A 27,519-nucleotide genomic window follows, 5' to 3' on the forward strand; every position below is an offset into this window, starting at 1 on the left:
TTTCAGTACTCATATGGAGTGACCTGACTACCATCCTCCAGGTTCCTCAGCACTCATGGATGCAACTCATCAGGTACCATGAACATGTTTGTTTAATTGCTCCCTAACCTCATCCTCTTCCAACAGAGGCAAGTTCGTTGTTCTAGGCTTTTCATCTAGAGGGTCCAGGATTCCTGGAGGTCAGTTTTACTTGTAAAGACTAAGACAATGAAGGCATTGAGCCTTTTTCATATCATTTCTCACTAGTTCTCCCAGCCCATTCAGCAGTGGACCCACATTTTCCCTAGTCACTTTTTTGCTGGTAACATACTTGTAAAATACTGTCTTGCCCTTCATATTCCTTGATAGACTTGACTCCTATTTGGCCTTGGCTTTCCTAACCCTAACCATTTGCTCAGTCACCTGCCCCTGTCACCACCTCTTGTACACTTCATTTTAATGTCTGAATTTAGTTATGAGTTTCTTGTTCATCCATTCAAGCCTTCTACTCCCTTAGTTTTCTTGCTTGTTAGGATAGATCATTCTTGAACTTGGAGGAGGTGATTCCCAAATACAAATAAGTACTCCTGGACTCTTCAATATGACCAGAGAAGGACAATGAGGCTGGGGGAAGGTCTGGAGCACAGCCCTGTGAGGGGAGGCTGGCAGAGCTGTGGTCACTTAGCCTGGAGAAGAGGAGGCTCAGGGGAGACCTTTGTGCTGTTTACAGCTCCCTGAAGTGAGGTTGTAGCCACGTGGGGGCTGGTCTCTTCTCCCAGGCAACCAGCACTGGAACAAGAGGACACAGTCTCAAGCTGTCAACCAGCACCAGAACAAGAGGACACAGTCTCAAGATGTGCCAGGGGAGGTTTAGGTTGGATGTTAGGAAGAAACGCTTCCCAGAAAGAGAGATTGGCCATTGGAATGGGCTGTCCAGGGAGTTGGTGGAGTCACCATCACTGGAGGTGTTTAGGAAGAGACTGGATGAGGCACTTTGTGCCGTAGTTTAGTTGATCAGATGGTATTGGGTGATAGGTTGAACCTGATGATCTCGAAGGTCTTTTGCAACCTGGTCTATTCTATTCTATTCTATTCTATTCCATTCTATTCTATTCTATTCTATTCTATTCTTTGCTCTAGAGCCATATCTCATGGGATTTTTCCAAGCCTGGAGGAAACCTCTGCTGTCCTGAAATCCAGGGCTGTGGTCCTGCTTTTTGTCCAACAACCTCCTTTTAGGATCCTGAAGTCCACCACTGGTAATTGCAGTCAAGGCTGCCTCTAGATTTCACCCCTCCGATCAGTTCTTCCTTGCTCATAAGTATCAGGTCCAGGCAAATGCCTTTCTTTGCTGGCTCCTCAGTTACCTGTGTCTGGAAGTTGTCCTTAATGCACTCAAGAAATCTTCTAGACTGCTTAAATTCTACTGTGTCACCCTTCCAGCATATCTTTAGGACCACTGAAGTCCTCCCTGAACATGAGACTCCTTCTAAGTGTTTGAAGAAGTCCTCATCTGCCCCTTACTGTTAAGCAGATCTATACCTGATAACCACTATAATGAGCTGCCTGCTAATATCAACCAATACATTTATGGATCTGGAAAATATACTTGATAAACTCTTTTACAAAGAGTCACATGGTAAAGACAAGATGCAATGGATGCTAGTTGCTACTGGGGAGACTTGGACTGTATGCCAGAATTTATTTTTTCACCCTTTGAACTATTAGACGTTGGAATAAACTCCCAAGGGAGGTGGTGGATTGCCCTACATTAGACAGTTTCAAGGCTCAGCTTGACAGGGTGCTGGGCCATCACATTTAAACTGCATTCTTACCCTGAAAGGTTGGACTAGATGATCCTTGAGGTCCCTTCCAATCTGGTATTCTGTGAATCTATGAAAATTATCTATCTGACAAGATCTCCCTTTAACACATTGAAATATTTTACCTCAGGTGTATCAATCACTGGCAATTGCTCTATGTACTGAAGATAGTCTTCAACTGTTTTCCCTTTTGGAATAACATAGCCTTTATAGAAACAGAATTTTTCACTAAACATATGTTCTCCAAACCACACTCTTGTGTATGTATTCAGCAGCGCTTTGTCGAGGTCATCAGTTACACGGCCACCATACTGTACTTCTCCAATCATGTAGCGGACACAGCTCCAGTTCACTCCACGCTTAACCTCCATATCATCCAAATGATTCTGAACAAATTGCACACTGGCTGTGAAGTCTGCCTGATTAAATTCATAAGGAATATTCCAGCCCAATGGACCAAACTTTCGTCTTTCCTGTAAAATAAAATAAGTAAAAATAAAAGGCTGATTGATAGTGAAGGAAACACTGCTTTTGCAGGAGGATGCATGAAATGCAAATGCAGGAGGATCAGCTGGGGCTCTATTTCACCAACATTAAAAAAAAAACCATTCTTCTCTGAACATGCACAAGGCCAAATGTTTGATTAATCATCTAGTAGTTTAAATATTTCTTCCCTTTATCATCAGTAAAGAGATATGAACAAAGAATAGGAATATTAATATTTTCACAAAGAAAAATCCTCTTTTTTAAGTGCAGTGAACCTCTGAGTCTAGAACTATGGGGGTTTTATTTTAAAAAAATGAAGCTACTGTTTTAGGAATCTATGTTCAAACCCACCAGCCATGACAATTTTCTCTGGTCCTCCTATAGACTACATATATTTTTAGCACAGTAGGTAATTGTTAAGGCAATACCTGGTATTGAAATATCCTTCATTTCCACCAAGAAAGAAGCAATGGGCCAAACCCAAGAGCACCACAGGCTTACATTGGACCACAATGTATCAGTGCATGGATGCCACAGAGTTAAATCAACTGGGCACCAAATATAAAATAAGGATACTGCAAAATCTATCAATAGAATGATGAAAAGTTGTGGTTAATCCATAAAGCACTTTCTTTAATGGAAATCCTGAAAGGCAAGACCCAAAATCATCTTCCACCTTCATTTTTTCCTAGCAGTTTCAGTGCAGGAAGGATATATATTCAGCCTCTTAGCCCTTCTCATTGTGAAAGCATCAGTTTTAAGACTTTGGTTTTTCCAACCCAAACTGTAAATTTCTTTAGTGTGCTTTTGTGATTTAAAATATTAGTAAAAACCAGTTAGTTAAAAGGCAGATCACAGAGTCATGTCCAAAGACTTTAACAGAAGAGCAAACTAACTGATTATTAGTTGACTGTCCTTTTTCACTCTGAAATATCCTCCCTGTTGGAGGTACAAGACCACCATGAGCAAAGTTACAGGACAGTTTCAGTAATAGAAGTGTGTCATTGCCTTATTTATTTGCATTCTTTTACCAACATGGAATTTCCATTTAAACATGTGTTTTTTTTCATTTAATAACACAGTGCATTAATGAATGAACCATGGCTTTTATGACAGAAGAAAAGAAACACATTTTTAAACCTGAACAGTTGTGTGAAGAAAAGCTACAGCATATAGCAATGGTTTCCACTGTGGCATGTTGCTGACTTCCAGGTGATCTTGGGTAACAGCTGAGTATGTTCGTTTTAAGCCAGCCTTCACACCTAGAAAATAAGTATAAAAATGTAATATATGAGCAAAAAGAATGTATGGAAAGCATAACTTCAAATTCTGTTAAGCAGAATACTCTGTTCCAATGTACAGTATCATCTTATTTATGGCTTTGAATAATCCCTTTGAATCGATTATCTGTTCAGCTGGTCATAGCAGGCAAACTTCAGTTACATTTTGTTGCAGGTAGAAGAAACCAAATTAAGTTCAGGAGTCTGGAAAGAATTACACTGAAGTAATCATATTCTAAATGCTACTAATAATAACTAAAATGTAAATATAATTATTCAGCAACTGTATGTGTGGTGGATTGAAAGACCAATCAAAAAGACACCTAACATCATATGAAATATAGCACTGAATATCCAAGAGTTTGTATTTCAATATTTACACATGAAATGGGATTTTACTTCTACCAAAGATAATTTTATTTAGATTTCATTCCCATAACAATCTCAAAATTCTGTATGCAGCTTCTCAAACTGGCATACAGGCAACAAGCTTATGAGACAAGAATCTAAATTCATAGTGCAAATATTAATACTTGAGGAGGTTTATTTGAGCACTGACATTTCACATCTCAGGAACAGGTCTGGGCAGATAATATTCATGCAATCTCAGCTCCCATGCTCAGATGCTTTCAGGCAGCATTACTAAAGCATCATCTGCCTTTGGCAAACACTTAGTATGAGTTGCTGACACCATGTCCCTCTTATGGTATCTTCCACCTGATCAGCTTAACACAAGTCTAAGAAGAAATTTCATGTACAGTGAGTACATTGTCCAAGTCATCATACTTCCTATGACACAATAAAAGCCCTGTTTATTTTTTCTGTTTCATAAAGATCCTATGCAAAAGCAATCAAACGAATACCTTTTCAAAATATTGTAAGGGAGAGTTCCAAATCAAGGCTTTGAGACTTTGAGGTGTCTTCCAACCTTGGTGATACTGTGATACTGTGATACTTTGTGTCAACTACAAACTTGCTGAGGATGTCCTGTCATCTAGGTCATTAGTGAAAATTTTAACTGCTGCTGGTCCCAGTATTGACCTCTGGTTATAGCATTGGTGACTGCTCTCCATCTGGATTTGTGCAGCTGACCACAACCTTTTGAATCTGGGAGTTCACACAATTTTCATCCCACCTAATTTTTCACTTTTCTAATGCCTATTTGACCAGTATGTCCAGACAAGTAACAACCCATGCTCTCTCCTCATCCACTAAATCAATCATCTCATTATAGAAGGCTATCAGGTTGTTACTAGGCCCCAAGAATAATGACTAATCAATGGCTTAAGATACTCCAGCAACGAGGAAGAAAAAGTGAAGTACATCAGAGACAGGTATGCCTCAATATCTTCATTAGTGTCTTGGATAATGAGACAAACTGCAACCTCAACAAATTTGTACAAAACACTAACTTAGAGAGTGTGGCAGACATACTAAATGGCAGAACATGAGTCCAGAGGGATCTAGAGAACAATGAAGACTTGGCCAAAAAAAAAACTATGTGAAGTTCAACAAGAAGTGCAAAGTTCTTCACTTGCAGTACAATGACCCCATGCGATTGTACAAACTAAGCTCATTTAGCTGAGATCTACTGGTAAGCACTTCAAGAGTACTATAGATGCCAGGTTGCCTGTAAGCCAAAATAAGGCAATTAAGGCAGTACAGATAGTGTGCTACCTTAGAAGAAGCACAGCCAGCACACTAATGGAATTTCCTATCACTTTCCACCTAGCACTGATCAGGCCTCCCCCTGCATATATCTTCCATATTTGGCACACAGGGGAGAAACTGGATGGGACAAAGAAAGTGGTCAGATACTGAGAGTACATGCTTACAAAGATAGGATAAGGAGACTGTGGCATGCAAAACTCAGCTTAAATGGAATACTGAAATGCAACAGATAATTGTGTTCAAGTATGAGGAATGGTGGCTGTCTAAAAATGAAATTCTGAACTCTCAAGGATGAGCCTGTTACTTGATAGCTGCAAAAAAATAAAACAACCTGAATCTTCCTCTTAATACAGAAACATGATCCAGAGCCTCCAATTATGATGCTGGTCACAATCACATGTTGTGCAGATAATAAAAACTAAAACACTACACAGAGAACAGTGAGTTATATGGAGCAGGGTGGGAGAGTAAGCCCCAAAATTCAAAGACAGTATGGTTTCTTACCTTGAGGGGGTTCATTCGTAAATTTGATTGAGGACTGTAAAAGATTAATAGGAAACTCTGGATGAGCCTCTGTAGTGATCCAGGTCCTGAAACCTTCACTCATAGATTCTGTTGTTGCAATGGTGTCCATTAATTCACTAAGAAACTCCAAGCCAAGGTGGCAGTTCTGTAGAAGGAGCCATCCTCCATCTTGAATGCACTGATTTAACAGACGCCTTGCATGGACTTCCTGGCCTTGGCCCATTGAAATAGCACAACAAGAAATGTTCTGGAAGGAAAAAAGGAAGTTTCTTCTAAATGTAGTTCTTTAGAACTATTATATACTTGACATACTGCTTCTGTAGGTTGATGTGTAGTAATTTGGCACCACAAAGTAAATCACTAATATCAATAGAGACTGATTAGATTAAAACAGAGTCAACAAAGAAGCAAAACCCTCTAAGCTGCTCTTATCTTCCACTTGCTGAAAGAAAACTACTTCCACTGGACACAATCTTTTTTGCAGGTTTGATGAAGTCAATGGTATAAGGCAACTGAAACACTTTCCTTTCCTTTGTCCCACTTTCCCAGGACACACATGGAGCAATATGGCTGCCAGACTATTCTTTTTCCTATGCTATGGAAAGATATTAAAGTTTCAGTGGACAGATATTAAAGTTTCACATAATAATTAATGTACAAAATAAAGTCATGAATTGGCAGCTGTGGAGTCACTGATTCAGATGACTTTAGTCTGATGATCTACCAGCTCTAGTTAGTTTTCTAGCTGTTATTTTTCTGGATTCAGAACACACAAAGCTCATAAACGCAAACACAAGAATTCTGGAAATAGATTAAGTCTTTCCTCCAAAAGCCACGGGAGAAGAAAGCCAGTGGCTCAGAAAGCCAGAAGGTGATACAAGCTCTTACAAGGGATCTGAAAAAGACAAGCTGATTAGGTTGCTATCAGGCCACAGAAATCTGTAAGTAAAGCTCAGGCAGATCCCCTCTTGCTTGTTGTTCTAACTACCACTGCTCATGCTAAATAACCATCCACTGGCCTCGGCTGGCTCTCTGACTCCTACCAGGGAAAACAAGAATTAGCAAACTCGTTTGAGCATGTTATTCTAGATACATGTTGAGGGCCAGGGGACTGATGAAAAGACCTAGTGTCATGGACAGTTTCATGTCCAAGACCTAAAGATGAGTGAGAGCAATGAGCTGCATAAAGATTTATAAATCTGGGTCTGTCTTCAGCTAGCCAAGAACCATAAAGTTTAATCTTCATTTTTCCTCCTACTGGGACTCTGCCATTGTGAAACAAAAAAGAAGGAAGTAATTCAGTCCCAAAGAGTGTGGATGGGGCTGTTCTACTTTTGAAGAACCAAAAAGATTAAGCATATGGGCACAAACTGTGCTGGGTCATCTGGCCTTAGTGTCACAGAACAGGTCCAGATCTGATTTCATGAACAGTATAAATACAGCAGCTGCATATGATACTCCACATCCTGGCAAAAGATTTAAGAAGAGAATACCAAAGATAAGAAAGCAGTTAAATCCTGCTCTCAGGTCAGTAAAATCTGAAATTGCAGCTAGAAGAAGCAAAACTAAATAGCCTGTTATGTTGGCTGTGTGCTGGAGGAGCAAAAACTGTACTTTAGTATCTGAGTTCTGCTTAGCATCCTTCTATGTCAAAGACTATGACTATCCCTGCAGAGTACATAAATATTCAGCTGGTACATTATTCCCTAACAAAGCATCTGCTCAACATTTTCTCTTCTCAGCAGTGTTACCTTTCAAATGTACATCGTGATAAGGAAAAAATATTTTTCACTTGTCCTCATTTTACTCTTTCTGAAAGAACTCTATCAAAATGTCTGTGTACATCATGTTTCTCTCAATAGTCAGTCACACTAATATACCTGTGTCATCTTAATACATCACTAGCCAGATGAAAATACTTCCATTTTAGTCACTACAGTCACACAGTTCTGCTGAAGGTTTTGTGTATCATTCCCTGAAAGAAGAAACTATCTTTACAATAATAAAAATGTCTTATTTTAATTGAGTTAACATTCTAGGACTAATGAACATAATTTTCATTCAGAAAGTTACATTTTCACTCTGCCTTTAAGTGAAAGTGAAGAGGGCAGAAATCCAACTAGTATTGAGACAGAGCTTGCTTTGATTATAAAAAGGTTATAGTCACAGACACTGTTTGCATTTATTTGGGAGAAGGCCATCTAAAATAAAATAAAATAAATTCAGGTCACAAATTTGAACATTTCAAACTGCATATTTATATTGTTAATATCATATTTAGAGGTACCATCAGTACTGACAGTCCATTCTAAGACTACAAATCACGCTTGTAAAAGGCCCAACATAAATAATTTGGAGTTATAGAATCATATATATACACCAAGATCCTTGGTGCAATTAATCTATGCAAAGTCAAAGGTTTCTTCTGGGAGAAGTAGAGAAAGCCCAGAGAAATACAGGAACTAAGGATTATTTGTTGACAAACTAGGAAAAAAAGGCCAAACCCTCTTGTGAATGTTTCTGAAAACTGTAAATGATTTCTAGATATAATTTTTCAAAAGCTAGAAGTGCTCCTCCAGGCCCACCATGATAATGTACACTTTTAGATTAAAAACCAAAAATGGCCTGCATTTGCAATTTGATTTGCAGAATTTCAATGGCTTTTGTAAATTGGAAAGGTTTCTCTATGCTCTATGGTAAGAACTTTACTTCAAGAAATCAGACAAGAACTTTACAGTTAAACATTAGTTAACTCTGCATTTTACAGTTCAGGTTTTGACATCCTAGCTGATGTTGATCATAAGCCATGTGTTAATAAACAAGGCAATGCCTTTAGTTCTTTTGCAACCTCACTTTCTACATGTTCACTTAAAGGATTTAATCATATTAAAACTGCCCACTGCAATATACTCCTAGAATGACACAAAAACATGCTGTCTTTTAAGAGCCACAATTACAGAGCACCTTCTTCCTACCAGCACTTCCTAGATAGGAATAAGATTTGATAAAAGGGAAGATTATTTTGTTCTACTTCTTGCAAGAGAACAAGTGATCGGCTGATTTCAAGTGACCTTATTAGAAGGTTAGTGTCAATTGTCCCCTTACATAGCCAGTGGGATAGAAATACTCAACTCCTTGATGCAAGTCAGAGCTAAGTTTCAATCAGGTGTTCTGAATTGCTTTCACAAGAGGCACTCTTTATTATACATAATATATATATTACAGAAACATACACCTACTGGAAACAAAGTATTTATCTAGGGGCCCTCTTGAAAGGATAAATATGTTGAAGAGCAGAGTAAGTGAATGAAAAAAGCATCATAAAGCTGACATTGCATTTGTATTCACAGCACAGGCCATGAGAACAGGAATCCAATCACAACCACCTAATGTGCTTATTTGGACTTGAAAAGGGACTAAAAAAAAAAAAAAAAAAGCCTGTTTCCAGTCTACACATATTCTTGCAGTTAATTTCATATCTACTGCAAAGTCAAAATGTCTCTGGTTTCTTAGGAAAAGGCAATAGAATATTTTGTGAATAGAAATAAAATCATTCTTCCAATAAATCTAAAAATTCTGCTCACAGAACTGCCATCCTTATCCCTCCCTGTCTTTGTATATTGGCTGACTATCTGGTTGACAATTTTTGGAGACAAGGAGCACATCAACAACTTCAGACTTTAGATTCTTCAGTGTAAACACTCAAGTGAGAGTTAAATCCTAAATTTAAGCACTGTTTATCACAGTCAGACAAATAAAATGAGATTCCAAAAACAATCAGCATCTAAACTTTCTAACTACTAAGCTAAAGAGATTGGTGCTCCTCACTTTTGCAAGTCTTACTTTAGTGCATACTAAAATCTTTCATCTCTAAGTGAAGATGCATTCTAACAGAGAGGAAAAAATTATGGAGATCTGTGAATAACTTCCTCTTGGGAAAAATATACTTGTGTCTACATTGTGAACCATAAAGCAGTGCCTTAAAGTGATGCTGTGCTTCAAAGAAACTTTGAAAGTCTCTATCAAATGAACTGAGTAGTAGGGTCTCTAAATTAATTTCTCTTGACACCATACTTCTGATTTTTTTTTTTTTCCCTGTATCTTCTTGCAGCTATCATACTGTCAGGTCCTTTCACAGTGAATGTGACACAGTGAAAACCATAGGTATTGCTTTGTTCTTCTATCTAAACAATTTCACTAAGTAATGTACTATCATAGTCTGCTTGGAATCAAGAAACTGGAAAAACAAAGAATGTAACATTTCCATTCCCTCAATAAATGCATTTTGGCTGCTGCTCCAAAATGAACTTCCAGAGAACAATGATATGGACATAAGCATCATTATTTGAACATCTTTAAGTTGTGGAAATATCATTGCTAGTTTTCAGTGCCTTTATCAGGTGTAGCAAACTCAATTCAAGAGGATACCTTTGATTTTGCAAGACGTTCTATACTTTCGGTGGGGTCAGACCCCACTGATAAAAAGCATGTCAAAGGTGTTCTACAGTCGCTTTCTGTCCACATTGCCTCCATTTCTAGAATAAATCCTTCTGTATATTTCTCTCCAAGAGATTCTGCAATGTAGTGTCGAGCCTAAAAAGAGAAGGGGGGGGGGGGGGGGGGGGAGAAAAAAAAAGGTTACCAGAAATATATACATTATGGTTTGGGTTTTTTTTTTTACATAAATTAATTCATGTGGAAGCTACCAATACCTGCATTGGAAGGCCATGATTTTCTAATCTCTGAGTTTCAACTTTGGTATAATGAAAGTTACAGTTGACAGAAGGCAACCATTTAAATACTCAGTGAACTTCAAACAAGGAAAAGAAAGAATTTGGTTCGCACAACAGCCATCCTGTGAAAATTGTCACTACAGGATACTAAATGGATTTTTAAAAAGAATTAAAGAAATCCTTGCAGAAGAGATCCACTGTCAGCTCTGAGGACAGTCCAGACATTGTCCCTAAATTACTGACTGCTAAAGCTTAGTGGACAGCCAGACAAAAGAGTTTCTCTATAGCAGTTCCATTCTTCTTCTAAGCATGTATTGTGGACACTGTCTCTCCAACACAGCAGATTAGACAGATCTTCCATCTGACCCACTTATAGTCTTACACATATTGTTGGAACTTCAAACAAATTCTCCTGTCCATTGCTTACCCAGTGCAAATTTCTTATACTGAATATCTACTTCTACAAAACATAAACACAGCTCAGACTTTATCCATAAAGGTCAAACTTTCCCTATGCCTCTACTGTCCTCTTTTCAGACATTTTCTAGAAGGACTTACAAGGATATCCTGGTGTATGAAACCCTTTTTTGACTGGCATGATTTTCCAACTGTGTAAACTATTAGCACAGACTCTAAGGCATTTACTGTGGAGAGAAACACCCAGGAACAAGGTGGGCTGAGGAAGATACCAACTGCAAAACAAATAATCATCCACTATTAAGTGTAACTTCTGCCCTAGCAAAGAGGGCTAAAAATTTGTAACTTGAGGAAATACAATAGGGAAATATGAGTTAAAGAAGATAGTAACGAAAAGGATCCCCTCTTTCCTCAAAATTTAAAATAATTCGGTTTTGAAACCACTGTTCAGAGACCTTTCTCCAACGAGCAGCAGCAGCATTATAATTTTGGTCTGTTTAAAGTGTTGCAGATTGTGCTCCCATACTTCTCACTTATTTACCAGCTGAAGGGAAAAAAAGGAAAAAGGAGGGAGGGGGGTCTCGTTGAAAAAGCGGTCTGTGAAAATATAGTGTCTCCTAAATAGAACACAGATGTGATCACGAGACGTAACATGTAAAGTTGAGATATGCAAGAAATCAGAAGTACAACTTTCTATTGTAGCTAAAGAAGAGAAAAACGTGAAAAGAGGATAGTCATAGGCTCATGCCTCTCTTTCAAAACTACACAGAGAAGGGAAATTGAAATAACAGAGATTTTGTAAAACCTATTGCTCTATTGCAGTTTCATTTATGACATCTGCCATGAGAAAGTCTTAAATATTACTTCCTTATCAAGGAGGGTAAATGAACAGTTTATCTGCTATTTTAGTGCACTTGTCACCAAAATTAACTGTTGTCTTTCCACTGCTGTGTAATAATACAGATATAGCTTCTTATTCTCCAGATGAATATATCCACTTTATAAGTTTCATAACTCAACTTTAGATGTGCCACACAAAAAGAATAGTGTTCTTACAGCTCCAACACAATTTCTCTCATGCTTTGCAATGCCCTTTCTAATTCATTACAATTAAATAAATTAATGTTGTAACAAGGATATCGATATCTGATTTTCAACAAAACTCATTCTGTAACAAATATTAAGATAAAAACAAATTCAGAGAACGTAAGTTTGGAATTGTAAGTTCTACAGGAGATGCCACACAGTACAACCACTTTTCAAAAGCATATCTTACTTGGGCAACGGTATGATCAGGGCACCAGCTACGAACAAGGAGCAGCTTATGGAACTGATCCAGTAAGCTGTCATACCCATCAGGAATAACAGCTCTTTCAGGTGCTTCTTCATCAAACCAAGCTTTCCAAGATTTCTCATTCCTAACAATTTGCACCAGGAGTTGATTAAAAGGATGCAAGCTAGACAACTGCACAAGATTGAGCCATGTCACATCAAGGATCCACTTTTTTGGTTTTGGTTCCACAGAATTCAAATCCAAACTAGCACCTCCTGCAAAGTGAAAAGCATTACAGAGGAAAACAACCATGGTTAAACAGAAAACTTACAAGAAAGAAAAAAAATATATTTGTTTCTATCTTTTATTCAGTAAATATCTTTGTAATCCAGGACATGGAGACATAGAATTTGCATGGAAACAAAGATGGACTGGGGAAATGATCTCAGTGCCTCCCAAAGATATCTCAGTACTTTTTGTGCTGCTGCTTTTTCTCCATCTGTGCATCTGGGATAAAACTTGCCTGCCTAAGAGAATATTCAAACCCAACTCTTTAGACCAGGTGTAGAAAGGACATAAGTTAAACACCATCCTCATACACCTAGAGTACAGCATAAGCAAGCACACGACACATTCATTTTCAGGGCTCTGTAACTTCAATAGCCTCTCAGCTCAACCACCACTGGGCACTATAATGGGCATCATTGCGCCCATTTGCACCTCCAACACAGCTGAATCATATCTGAAGACAAATAGGTATTTGCAAAGCAACTACCTGAGTGGATTTATTTTATCTTGGTACCTGATATACTTACCATATCTTGGAGACAGTGGAGTCCACCACCATCAAAGCTTTATAAAGTTTGTTAGAATTTTTCTCTGTTATTGTCTTAATAGTGACATGCAGTTGTGGCATAATGCAATGGAGACAACATATCACAATATTTTACAGCATGTAACAGATTTCCACTTCTTTTCATATTGACATTTAAATGAGTGAAAGAGTTCTCATGCATACCTGCCCATCATTTCTTAAAAGAGATTTTGCTGAGTGTCTCCACTGTCTCTAAGCTCACACACATAGGCACATGGCAATTCAAAGAAGAGGCATACAGGAGAAAACTATATGATCTCTTACAAAATAGCAGACATTATTTTTCTCTTTTGCAATGTAAATTAAGTCAGTTGAATCATTAAGTATAAGTTTGATAATGAATTTTCTATATGACTCTTGTTTTGGAAAATTTGTCTCTTAGTTCCTTCTTGGGCTGTACATGCCTCCATTCACCAGTTAAAAAAAACATTTGATCCACTGGATACAACACATTGTTAGTGCAAGCACTGAAAAATCTGCATTTAGCAGTTCACAGACATATGTGAATAGGAACATTTGTAGAGAAATTACCTTTGACCAGTGTCTCAAACTCAGTGTGTGAAATTTTCTTGGCCTGCAAGTCAATCTTCAGTGCCAGCAGCAGTGTAAACAGGAATCTGTGATTTTCATATAGCCCTCGAACTGTGTACTTGAAGACTTCATAGGTGAGGTGCTCAATTATGTATTCTACCCTTTTTGCTGTGATCTGAGATTTCTGAGATTTCTCCACTGATAGCTCAAAAATGCCAAGGAACTGCCGTAAGGATGTTTGGTACATGACATTAACCAAGCTCATTTCCACAATCAGGAAATAAAGGATGCTACCACGATGAGCAACAGGCCGATACTCTTCACGTGCAGTATTGATTTTCACCTCTGTCTCCGCTGCTATGTTTAATTTTTCACTGACCTTAAAATTAATTGAAAAGACCATGCAGATTAAGTGATGTCACTTGTGATTTATACTGTACAAGTAAAAAGAAAAAGTCTCAACTAAGATCACAGTGGTATTTTCAGTCAATTTTTGCTTCCCTCTGCCAGTGTTTCAATGCAGACATTGTGTCTTCTTGTGTTCAAACACAAAGCACAATGGGATTTTACTCAAACTTACACCTGCAGAGTACATGTGGAATATAAAGCAATATCCAGGCAACAGTTTAATTTTGCAGCATTTTATGGAGAAAAAATGATAGTGTTTCTACTATTTCTTTGTTAAGAAGTCTGATGTTATATAGTGGCTCTGAATGGAAAAAAGAATCTTTCTACAAATAATCTTTAAATTAAAATTACAGAAATACATGCACACTATATTAACAATTCACCTCTTCTGCTGTTGTTTTAGTGATTCTTAAGACTTCTATCAGAGACTCATCTTCAACCAAAGAGCCCTCTGTACCGGTTAGACGGAAGAGTAGATTATCTTCAAGCTCTTGCATTTTCCTTTTGTTAGATGTAACTTCTTCCATCAGTTTGCCTCTTTCCGCCTCCAGTTCCTGTATTCAGAAATATTCCTTAGAATACTTCAGATTAATTCAAAGAGGGACTCCTTGTAATGACACAGAAAATATGTGATTTCATGCACGACAGACTGGGGGCTTTGCTGCTTTTTCTATAAAACCCAGAAGTATTATATACTGAAGTAATTCCTATGTATACTGCATTTGACTAATGTAGCATGCTGAGGACTAAAAACACATTGGAATTACCAGGAAAAGCTTTCTCACAGTAAGATGCACAAAGTGCTAAAACTAGTTTCGAATGGGAAGTGATAAAAGGACTGAAAGATGCATTGTATGGAGGGATTTTATGCTGTTAGAGAAGCTGACTGGATGACCTTTCTCATTTCTAATGTCTATGATTCTAAGATACACTCCTCTGATGCTTGTAAAATAGGAAGTGTTACAATTATGATCTATGTCATTTGGGATTTTGTATGCTATTTCTACAAAAAGTGGCAAGGGAACAATGACAGATAAGTCAATACAATGCCAAGTGAAATGAGGCATCTGCACAGCACAGTCCAACACAACTAAGGGATACACTTGCTGCCTACCTTTATCTAATCAGTCAAATCAACCTTCCTGTAAGAAAAGGATAGTTAATGCCAGTCTACCTACACCTATGACTTCAGTTTATTTTCATTCTTCTCAACATGCCAGTTTAGAGAAAAAGGAGATGCAGGACAGGACAGGCTTTCCTGCATTTTGAAGAAGTGACACATTTCTTTACTCTCACACATTTTTTATTTGGAAATTTGTTTTTAATATATTCTAGGGCTATCCAGTGAAGCTCTGTGGAAGCTACAAACAACTTCATCCTAAAAGAGAAGAATGACTCAAGCATCAGTGATTCAGCTCTATTTTTTGGAGCATTTTCTCCTCTTTTTTTTTTTTTTTTTTAATCATTAACAAAAAAAAATAATTACACAGAAGGAGTTGTTCTACATAATACTCAAACATACATTTAAGTACATGCTTAAATTCTACTTGTGCTTAGTTTAAGAACAGGCACCTCATCCATTCTATTTGTAAGTCTGTAAAGAGTATCTTTCAGAAAATTAGAGAATATACCAGGTGCCAGGCTCTTGTTTGCAAGAGGATTTCACGACCACATTTGTAACATGAAAAATAGATGGCTTGAACATAAATAGTGGCAGTAACTTCATTATCAAAGGACAAAAGGATGCTAACATTTTTTTATAATATAGTTACAGAAGCAACCTTTGAAGCTCAGTCATCATAAACTTGTCTTTGTCTTTGTAACAGATAACCTGTTCTTCAGATTCTATCTTTGTGCTCTGTCTTGTCTTTGAGCCATATTTATCTGAGCTCCAGTGACTCTGGCTATCTACCACAGGACATTCATCTCTTATTCAGACAGAAGTGACAGAACAACTGTGATGTCTTCCTGTCTCCTAAAGGGAAGAAGTTTATTAAATGTTGTTCACCTGCTACCACTTCCCTGTGCAGCATGTAGTGCTGATACTAACCGACTACCCCTGCAGCTCTCTTCAGCTAATACACAGCACCACATGAATATTTTTCAGTGAGCATATTTTTGCCAAATGCAGTCCAGGTGTTGCTACACATACTCAGTATGAATTCTTGTAACACGCACAGGCAAAAAAGCACAGAGCAAGAGTATTTATGTGTGGGGAGATGAGCAAGTATCTGTCTTTATTTAAGAGTTTACAAATAGAACCTTATATATAGGTCATTAGAAAACAATGTCACTTCTATCTTGATTTAAACCTCTGTCTCCCATCTGAGAGGAGCTGTTTACTCAGTCCCAGCTACTTCTGGTGATGCTGTTCAATTTTGCTTATATAAGAGTAAAGATTAACTGTTTTGGATCCCTAGCCTTTGTTCCACCCTGCTAGTAGAGAACTTTTCCTCAGTACCCACTTTTGTAAATTTTCCATTTTTCACTGAATAACTCAGAGGGAGTTTGGGCTTTTCTAGCCTCTTGTTGTGACTGTCAAACTGAAAGAAGGGCACTTAGCTTCTAGTCCTAGCTTCAGCAAATGCTTGTCTGAGCAAAGTGAAAAGGTGTTGGCTGGAGAAAGTGATGGCATCACTGAAGCACACTGGTTAGAACGTGCTTTGGGAAGTCAAAGAAGGAGGAAAGAATTCCCTTAGGTGGGAAACTGCTCCCACATGAGAAAGTCTACCTGAGTTACTTCTTAAAAGCAGCAGCTCTGCTAATCCAAACCTTAATGACTGTTACATTTCTCATGAAGACACAATTATGAAATGTTCCATTTGAAATGTCATTTAATAATTTGATGTGAAATACAACTTTCAATTTAATGAGAAAGGAAGAAAATATTTCATCTTAGTGTAATGGGACCAAAGCATTCATGTATTTATTGGTACAACTGCCACAGTAAAAACCCCACATTTGTCCCCAGTGCCTATGATGGATTGACTCCCAAGTTTTTGGATAACCAGGCTATGAAATTACATCAAATTAAAAAAAAATACACACATGAAAGAAGATTTAATTCCTTATATTTGCTTCCACATAATCAATGGAAATTTTAGTAAGGGCAGACTTAAGTCAGTGTTCCTCCTGAAAAATCTCGTATCTCCTTAAATGCTAGAGCCTGGCTGGTAAAAGTAGTTCAAGTTCATAAGCATTTATTCATGCAATTCAAATTAAGTTTTAAAAAGAATTCAGAATATAGGAGGTTTCTGACTGAACGAGGAACTTTTGCTACATATGAAGGAATAAAGATGCTGTATATATGTCATGTATAGGCCTGTGATGTATTTTTAATGAATAATTTTGTTTCTTCCCTTTCCAAGGACAGATCTTAATGTTTAGGTCCCTCCATTCAATTAAAAAAGCAGCTCCACATTGTCTTTCATCAAATGCACAGTATCCTGAACTTTTGTTCACATTTTAGTTCTCTAGTTCTTGTATTTAATTGCCCACAAGACATAGAATGTATCCATTCATGGTGCAGATACTGAACAGGCCTTCCCTCCACACAAATAGTGAAAACAACCAGATACCTGTCTTTCTGTGAGGATGACTCGGCCAAGGAGCTGATCTTCCAGCCCTTTCATAGTAACAGTAAAGTCAATCACTGTTGTTCTTGCACTGATTTCTGGAGTATAGGCTGGATTAGCCAATTTTGTTGTCATGTAAAGGGTAAACCCCTTCATCAGATCTACCTCCTTGTCACCTACTTTCACCTAAAAATAAAACATATTATTTGATTTTCAAAAGCTGGATTCAGAAAAAGCTACTGTTTCCAATGGGAAAAAGAATAGATTTTTTTTTACATTTTCATTTACACTTTCTACATTTTCTGCTTAAAGGGTGAAAAACCCCAACCCCTTGAGTTTCACTGCTCATTTTTCTAAGCATTGCAAAAGTGTGAATCACTGTAGTACCCACTCTACCCGACACCCGCATCTCTCCTGTTGTTTTTCACCATAATGTTCACAATTCATCTTACTTTGTGTGCTGAACCAGACTTTATGAAATTTTTTTCCAAGATGTTATCAAGAGCAGGATCAAGTTCCTCTCCAACATCTTCTATTAACAAAGGTCGGCCAAGGGACAGGCAGTCCTCTACATGGCTTCTGAAGAACTTGTGGTTCATAGCTGTAACCTAGAAAGATTTGCTCACAGTACAGCATACCTTTGCAAGCACATAGAAAACAGCATAAAATCTATTGCAGCTTTCAAAAATTATACTCACTCTACAGAAATTATTACATTTTAGGGACCAAGACTCACCTCTGCTGAAATGAGTAGATCATAGACTTATAGAATCAATAAGGTTGGAAAAGACCTCAAAGATCATCAAGTCCAACCTGTCACCCAACACCTCATGACTATTAAACCATGGTACCAAGTGCCACGTTCAATCCCCTCTTGAGCACCTCCAGGGACGGTGACTCCACCAACTCCCTGGGCAGCACATTCCAATGGCTAACAACTCTCTCAGTGAAGAACTTTCTCCTCACCTCCAGCCTAAACTTCCCCTGGCACAGCTTGAGACTGTGTCCTCGTGTTCTGGTGCTGGCTGCCTGGGAGAAGAGACCAACCCTCTCCTGGCTACCACCACCCTTTAGGTAGTTGTAGAGAGCAATAAGGTCTCCCCTGAGCCTCCTCTTCTCCCGGCGAAACAATCCCAGCTCCTTCAGCCTCTCCTCGAAGGGCTTGTGCTCAATTTGCTTTAAGCTTAACAGAAAAGAGGATCCCTATTGCCTGTTGCTGTTTATTTCCTCTTCTTTTTTTTTACCTACATATCTATCTAATCACTGTAGTATCTTAATACCTTTTAAATATTTGGGGGGTTTATGTTCAGAACACTAAAGTGAAGCAGGGAAATATTTATAGGGCTCAGACAGGGAATGAGTGTTACATAGGAGACCTGGTCTCACATCAGGCGTTAAATTTCCCATTCAACCCCCATTTCATGACACAAAATCTTAAAATTGTTAAAAATTACATAAACTCTTTTTCGCTTATTTGAATTTAATAAATTTATCACAAGCCTTTGAGATGATAATTGAATAGCCTTTCCAGGCATCTGTTGCACCACAGGTTTAGGGTGATTCTTTTACCAGAAAAAACTCTAGAATAGACATGGTTTTAAAACAAATCCTTGTCTTGCAGGCAGAACACTCTTTTAAAAGGGTGTAATTAAAAGATCTAGAGCCATATCACACAGTCTTAAGACAGTATACTACCTAAAAATAAATACTATGTTCCACCACTTTACACTTTTACTTTTGTAATAACATAGGCATATGTGTGTCCAACAAAACATCATGTTGCCTACTGAGAGATAAAGTTATTGTCTTAGAGACCAACAATAGCACCCTAAAAAAACCCATAGCAAATTACAATGTCCCAGATGTAAAAGTGTAATCTAAAAGCTTTGGTATTTAGAGTCCTGACACAACTCTGTTCCTCCTGAATTATACAGAAGGAGAACTCAGGTTCTTCTAACAATGTCTAAAAGCAATAACTGACTGAATTTTCATCAGGAAAGCCTCCTCTGCATTTTGAGTCTGCATCTGTACCTATTCCAAGACATGTTAAGTCTTGAGAGTCCTCACGAGCTCAGTGCTTAAGCCCTGCCAAGATTTACAATTCATAGGCTGGATATTCACACATACTGACTACTAGGCCAGCCTGGTAGACATTTTAATCTGGCTCATCAGTTAACTGTCATCATCACTTATAGTACATGAATAGTAGGGAAAGAGTATTTTGATCTATATCTCCCAGTCCCTGCTTTGGTGAATATGATATAAGATCCTTAAGCAATTACTAGACCAGAGAATGGAACCTGTGTAGTTGTGGTCTACTTCTGCATGCTGGTACATCGCAAGAGCAGGAGACACTACAGACCCAGTGCCAATTAAGGGAGGGAACTGAAGTTGCATCTGGGAGAATTTTTTAAAATTATTGAGGAAAAGGTTGCAGCATTGCAGAAAGAGTCCAAGTAGGTCCCTGACTGATGAAGATTCACTGTTACCACTCCTGAGCTCAGTTTAGTAGCTCTCTGAAAGTGTGAGCAGGTCTCAAAGAGAGTGGAACATGAGATACGTCCTTCTCTCTGTTGTTTCCTATTGGTCACTCACAACTATAGACGACAGAGATTGGAGTCAATACAGCTGACCAATATGATCGAGTATTGTTCCTTTATTGTTCCAGTATAGTGCAAGTATAGCACAGTAAAGTAAAGCAAAGAAGAAGAAGGGAAAGGAAAGGTAGAAGTGCGTATCAAGGGAACTTCTACAACTTATATAAACTCAGAGAGCCTTGTTGGCATAGCTTCATTGGTTCCCTATGAGTGACCACACATCGCACTATTATAGATTATTGGTCCAACTACTAACAACACGCAAGGCTGTTGATGCAGCTGCATGTCCTGTGGTCCCAAGATAACTTTCTGTGTTGATAGCTACCTGTGTCTTGTTTTAGTTTCATGCTGCAGGCGCAGCACTGTTTTGCTACACTGCTAGCTGGCTCTGCACTTATGCTGAGCATGGTCTACCACCATGTCAGGCTCTAGGCCTGCACTGCCAGATTGCTCACACTGCTCGTCGCTGGCATTGCCACACACACCAGTATTTCTTGATCCAGTTTGGAGGGGGGGTCAAAGTAAGGTCTAATGTAATTTGGAGGAAGCCATGTTATTTACTGTAACACAGTAGAATTCACAGACACAAAATGCCTAATTCTGTCATTACAACTTGTATGCTCTAAGAGATTTTAATAATATTTTTAATAAAGGAAACAAAATTTTCAAGATTTTGGAATGTTGTACATTATTTTTCAGCATATTCTCAGTCAATATTTCCTATTTCCATACTGGGTTTTGAGCATGTTCAAATTATCAGAAAATGGATTTAGTGTGGGATTGGATGTAGGGCCTTTGTAAAAAATGCTAGGAAATAGAGATCGAGGTCAAACTATAGAAGGTTAAGGAATTAGCTGATGACACCACCATGATGCCATCAGCTGTCTGGATGTTATCACCCTCAACTTCATTCTCAGTTTCTTTTTCTTATCCATCACATCATTCACTTCATTTGGAGTGAAAGTAGTATTTCATGGTGTTCATAATCTACAACTGTAGAATACATTTCCTTTATTAACAACTAATTCCTTAGTGCCATATGGCCTGGATTTAGACCTTTATCATAACTTGACTTATTCTTACTGGTGAAACAAAGCATGGAGACTATGCTGATTAGAAAGAAAAAGAGAGGGGGAAAAAAAAGTTTTGAATGGAATAAAAATCCCAGATCCTAAACAGGGTGCGTTGCTAGATAGAAAATGAGAAGGGTGAATAAATAAAACAATAAATAATTTCATGACATATAATTAATCATCAAGATGCATCCTAAATTTTGGGTTTCTACTTAATATACCTCAAAGAGCATTATTCTTTTTCCAGTTTCTCCTTTCTTTATTTTTTTTCTTTTCCTATTTTCCTTCTAAAGTGCTTACCCTAAAACATTACTTATGCAGCACCAAGTGCCTGATCCTCTCTGGTCTTAATTTTGCAAGTCACTTCCTTCCCTCTATGTTTGTGTTTATTTGGTTTTTTTCCTCTATGACAAGTAATTTAAAGATTAATCATAAAAATCATATGGCAATTCAAATTTGCTTTTGAAAGCAAAGCAGTACAAGCTATTTTACCCTGATACGGATAGGTCACAAACTCTGCATCAATCTTGTTTTAATCTTTCCATAACATCAGATTTAAATTACAAAGATTTAAATATCAAAGATGATCATAGGAAAAACAGTTGATATGAACTGGCACACATAAAAAATATTACATGAATTATTTACCTGGAGTCCATTATTCTTTTCCATATTTTTAATCCAGATCTTTCCTTGACCTTGTGGATCAATCAGCAAAGGATATCTAGATGCTTTTGTGACAATGATGCCATTCTGAATTGAAAGGTCATCATTAGGAAGACCCTGGAGGTTCCATTCAACCACTGTTGCATTGTCAATGAGCATACCGGTAAGATTCAGGTCCTAATAGAAAATATGTAATTACAAAATTAGTATCAGTTAGAGGAGTTATACTAAAATGCTTGATGGAAGATTTTTCTTCTTATTCTGATCATAATGCTTGATAGAATGGATTCAGTAGTTATTGTTTATTGTTTTCTTCCTTGAAAGTTTGGTGCCTAAATCATTGAAGTTGAGCAATAATGAAAGTGTTGGAGAAACTCTGAAGCCAGTTCAGTATCTAATGACAAGATGATTTTGGTATTGGCAAACTCTTTTCCTGCTAGATGAAGAGGAAAATGTAGCAATCTTGCTCACAAGACCTTCCTCCTTATGTAAAGTGCCCTCCAAGGCATATGAATGCAGGATGGCTTGTGGGAGACTCAAAAGAGAAAGATGAGATGTGCTATGGATCAATAGCCATGAACTATCTTGGAAAGTTATTGTTCCTACAGTCAGAACTCTTCCCAGATAATATATTTTCCCAAAGTTTGACTTGCACACATCAACTGACCTCATTGCTTTTATTCACTGTGAACACTGCCTGGAGTCCCAAAAACATGCATGTGAAGGAGATCAGGCTTAAAATCATAAACCAAGTTTTCCAGATTGGAAATGTGGCTAAATAACTATGTGAGTTTAAAACCAATAAACCAAAGAGGGTTTTCTATTTGCTTCTCATATCTTCCTTCTAGAATTCTTATTTGTAATTTTCTCTACAAACAGCATGTTTAGAAAGAAACAAAAAGCCTGTAGCTCCTGCAAAACTCACATAATTCAGCATCTGAAGCCAAAAGCAAAATCTCAAATACTGTGAGACTTACGATAATAATCATGGGAGTTAGTGATACCAGAGGCTGAAAAACTCAAAAACCTTTTTACCCCTTTGACTTCATACTGTGATTATTGAAGAATCTGAATGAAGCAATGCAAACCATTCTCAGAAGACAGGGAAACTTTCAGAATCCAGTTTCCATTTGTGAGAAGGACAGTAAAGCATTTAATAGTCAACATTTTCAACAACTGGCATCTAAAACTACGTTTAGCTCCTTAACTAGATGAGTAGGGTCTGAACAGCTCTGCACTTCTTTCTTACAGCCGCAGGAAGTATCAGTCACTCTGCAAATCTGAACCTTCGATAATTTATATGCCTAACTACGCAGAGAGACAGCTAATTTTAAACAGATCTCTTCAAATTGTTACGCCTAAATGACTCATACACCCACAACCAGTTAATCTGTGACAAAGGAAGGCAGATGTCAAGCCTTTTGCTTGAACTGCAAAGCTGCTTTCTTTCCTGTGGTGCGAAGTATTAAGAGAAGCCCATATGCTGCCTTTTGTGAGTACTTAATTCACTGGAAAAAAAGAAAACTCTTTTCTGCACACTATCATTGAAATCATAATCCTGTCTTGAACAGCAGCTATCTAAACAGAGTGGTAATTAAGGTTTGAAACTTGTTAGCTATGGCCATCTTTGTCTGACCTATCTGCATGAAAACCAAAAAAAGGCTACACAGAAACAATCAGAAAGTATTCCTCTAATTGTGAAAGATGCAGTTGAGTAGTAATGTGGTTAGAACATCTTCATAGAGGTAGAAATCTAGTTCCTTATGCCTTGCTTTCTAATGACATTATATATCCAAGTTCTCAACCTTAAATGGTAAGAATCTTGACAGATATTCGCCAAAGTAAGTAGCTTTTAAGAACGTTTTGTACACTGAGTTTGAGAAAAAGACTGCCTGGGATGGATATATGTAGGATAGTTCCCATATCACATTGGTAAAGAATCTTGCCTGAGACAGAACTGCTACTGGTACATTATTAACAAATCCATGTTGGCCATACATATTAATTATTATCAGAAGCTTTCAAAGAGCTTTGCTGAGCAAGCCAGATTTATTCATCCCTGTAAGTCATAGCATAAATTGGACTGGGCTGTGAGGTTCACTGTGTGTCAGGTCAAGGTTAATCACTGATACAAGAAGCATTCTGCACCACATAACATTGAAAACAAAAAAAATTAAAAAATCACACCTAACTCCTATGAGATGACCAGCAAGACAAACTTCTCATGGCAGATGTCTTCCTAGTAAAGGTTTTAAGTGTCAAATCCCCTCAGAACCTGAAAAGAAGATGCAGCATGGATACTAATCTACCTGTATCACAATGCTACAGTCACACCTGTACACAGGTTGCTTACTTCCTTCCAGCACTTCCCGGCAGCACTTGCTCTGTCAAAAGCTTTGACAGCTGAGCACAGGACCCATTTGGCTGTAATGTCTCCACTCCTGTGCTGAGAGTAAGAGAGACTCTCTGAACTATTCCTCTAGCCTTTACTGATGGAGAAAATGTATGCAGGCGTTCACAAAATCAAGTGGAAGGCAACATGGATGAGATTACTCAGGACAGTTTTGATTATTGTGGCTTAAATTCTGCCTTCAGCGGGAGTTTGTCTTCCAGATGCAAGGAATAACATTAGACACATTTCTTAAATGGCATGGAATAGGCACAATGATGCTGTAAGCCATAAGAAAACCTATGTACTGGAGAGCTGCCAGGGCTGGTACTCCTGAGTTAGTGTTAAAAGGAAAGAACACAATTCATGTAAAGGAAGCACCCCTGTACAACAGTACCAGCATTGCAGCACGCTCTCTTTAACAAAGGTACTATGTGATGTGACAGAGGACTGAAGCTGTATGGTGAGGACCCTAGTTGAGCTGCATTTTAGGCCACCATTGCCTGCACAGACTTAGGCCAATCAGGGAGAAGCTGTAATGTCAGACTCACTGAGAACAGCCTTACCACTCACAAATGGACATGGATTTCAGAGTTTAGATGGGAGCAAAATGAAGAGAGGTAAACCAAGCTTTACAAAATCCAGGTGTTGTCTAACTTAATCATTTCAACAGGACACTTCAAATTAAACTTCAGTAAATGGCATGGGTAGACAGCAGAGTATATGATAAGAGGGTATTAATTGATAATACACAGGGGTGCAGAGGTGATACTTCCTGGTTCAAAATGTGCAGAGGTCTTTTCTAGAATCAAGAATTAATCAAGCAACACTAAGAATAAAAGTGTGAAGTTTTAAAAAGGAAAATCTGCTTCATTGCATTTTACAGGCATTTTCTAGCAAATCTAGACTATTATAGTGCTGTACTAAATAAAAATAAAAGTAATGGAAATGTTTATTCCTAGACTAGTTCATTGTGTTCAAAACTTATTATATGAAGAACAGTAGGTTAAAGAATGTATGGTGTAAAATGTCAGAAATACAGAATATATTAAAAGCCTTTCACTCAAATTCATTGTTTATATTCCAGATTACAGTTCAGAGTAAAAAGTGGATCTCCAGAGAGAATACATTTTCAGTGGCAGCACGTGAAATTGCAGTGGTAAAAGCAGAAGCAGAGCAAATCTTGGTAGTGCCTTGGAATTTAGTTGGGGCATAACGCCCCACCATCAAGAGTTGGCATAATTCCCATCCTGTGGGCCTAATTTGAGAGCTGCTGCTTCAAAGGCTGCCTGGAAAACTATAGGAGCATGGCAATACCGTATGCTATTCTCAAACACACACACACTTACAAGTTATTAATTGTAAGGGGGTAACATAAAATGTTGAAGGAGATACTTATGAATGGTGTTTTCTTCAGTATAGATACTTTCCATTTCCAGTAAATGCTAGATGTGGCTGATTTTCTTGACTTTATGACTGAAAATATGGATTCAACACAGTATTTGCAAAAATGATACTACCTAATGGAACCGTTTATGATAAGGTAAATCTGCCTTAAGGTGGTAAATTTTACTTTGTTTCATATATTATGCAATTTCCTCCTAGGGCAGTGATCCTTGGCCAGCATCTTTCTCTCAGATTGGCCTACATACCAATCTTGCAATGCATGACAGTACAACGAGGGTCTTAAAACATGTTGTTTTAGAAGCTCAGCTGCCAACTGTTCAGATTTTTTATTTATTAAAAAATTGATGGAATGTGGCAGCCTGTACATAACCTTCCAGTTATGCACTTTTCCAGAACAGAACACTCTGCACATTACTTCTTTGCAAGGCAAAGAGTAAGATCAGCACACACGTGAACACTTACATTACTGTATGGAATCTTGTTGTTGTCCATCTCTTTCTTCCACAATTGAAGCAGCAAATTCCTGTACTCCTGATTGAAAGGTCCAGAGTAAGAGAGAAATCCAGTGGCCAGAAGAACATTTCCCACTAAATTAATAATTTGATTTTGAAAGTTTTTGCTGCTTTCTGTCCAACGAAGCTGTATGTAAAATAGTACGAAGAAGTTAGATTAAACAGGCACAAAACTAGCATGAAGATCTAACTTGAAACAAGGGGTGATGATTTTAAACTAAAGGAGGCTAGATTTAGACTGGTAGAAGGAAGAAATGTTTTGCAGTGAGGGTGGTGAAACAGAACAGGTTTTCCAAAGATGTAATAGATGCCTTACCCCTGGAAGCATTCGAGATGAGGTCAGAAGGGACTTTGAGCAACCTGACCTAGTTAAAAATGTCCCTTCTCAATACAGAGGGGTTGGACTTGATAATCTTTAATAGTCTCTCTCAACTCTAACTTTTCTATGACTCTATGATAGATGCTGTAAAGGAGGAATGAAATGGGAAGAAGATGATGACCAGCAATCCCACGAGGAAGTGGAGGAATGGTTTGGTAAATAATACATGTTGGATAATATATACAATAGGTATCTTGTAACCAGTAAACCAGGGCTAATGGAAGATCACCCCAAGAACATCCACATAAACAAAGTCCCTACTACATTGAATGATGCAGATAGCTTTCATAGTGTTTCTGGAAAATTAGCACAGCAGGGTACTTCTCTGAAGTGCTTGTACACTAATGTGCACAGCATGGAGGACAAGCAAGGCATTAGAGGTCTGCATGCAGTTATGATGTCATGTGGGTCATGCGGACATGGTGAGAAGGTTTTTCTTAACTGGAGTACTGAAACAGGTGTATACAGTCTTGTTAGGAAAGACAGTTTGGGAATGTGAGAAGGGGAGTTTTCTTTCAGGTGAGAGAGCAGCGGGAATGCATGGACCTCTGCATCTGGGACTGACAATGAGCCAGCTGAGAACTTAGTGTTAAGGATTAGAGGGCAGATCAATGTGGACAGTGTTGTGTGAGCAGCCAAGAACTGGAAAAGGTTGCCAAGAGAGGTTGTGGAATCTCCATCCTTGGAGATATTAAAAATCCAATTAGGCAACGCCCTAAGAAACCTGTACTATTTGACCTTGCTTTGAGTCAGGTGATGGGGCTGGGTTGGGTCAGATGACCTTCAGAGGTCCCTTCTAATCTCAATTATTCCATGATTCTGTGATTTTCTGAATATTATTTTTTGAGTTGTACTTATACTTTTCAGATTTCTGCTCCACTCAAAGCACTCAATATGCAATCTTGGTCAGGATCTACACGT

At 38.0% G+C, this 27,519-nt stretch overlaps 1 protein-coding gene across 1 annotated transcript in view; it reads right to left on the reverse strand.

Moving 5' to 3' along the window:
• The window catches only part of LOC137445627 (dynein axonemal heavy chain 5-like), a 169,128-nt gene that overhangs the window by 32,075 nt on the left and 109,534 nt on the right, over positions 1 to 27,519 (reverse strand). Inside the window, exons 61-71 of the mRNA XM_068147494.1 lie at positions 26,170 to 26,346; positions 21,894 to 22,088; positions 18,028 to 18,183; positions 17,579 to 17,761; positions 14,384 to 14,554; positions 13,593 to 13,971; positions 12,191 to 12,462; positions 10,193 to 10,357; positions 5,744 to 6,011; positions 3,429 to 3,550; positions 1,928 to 2,275 (exon numbers count right to left, since the gene is read on the reverse strand). Of these exons, the coding sequence (XP_068003595.1) occupies positions 1,928 to 2,275; positions 3,429 to 3,550; positions 5,744 to 6,011; positions 10,193 to 10,357; positions 12,191 to 12,462; positions 13,593 to 13,971; positions 14,384 to 14,554; positions 17,579 to 17,761; positions 18,028 to 18,183; positions 21,894 to 22,088; positions 26,170 to 26,346 (2,436 nt within the window). The remainder of the gene's footprint in view (positions 1 to 1,927; positions 2,276 to 3,428; positions 3,551 to 5,743; positions 6,012 to 10,192; positions 10,358 to 12,190; positions 12,463 to 13,592; positions 13,972 to 14,383; positions 14,555 to 17,578; positions 17,762 to 18,027; positions 18,184 to 21,893; positions 22,089 to 26,169; positions 26,347 to 27,519) is intronic.

Source organism: Melanerpes formicivorus, unplaced genomic scaffold (assembly GCF_026170545.1).
Source record: "Melanerpes formicivorus ecotype bairdi unplaced genomic scaffold, bMelFor1.0.p_v2 SCAF_15, whole genome shotgun sequence".
NCBI lineage: Eukaryota > Metazoa > Chordata > Aves > Piciformes > Picidae > Melanerpes > Melanerpes formicivorus.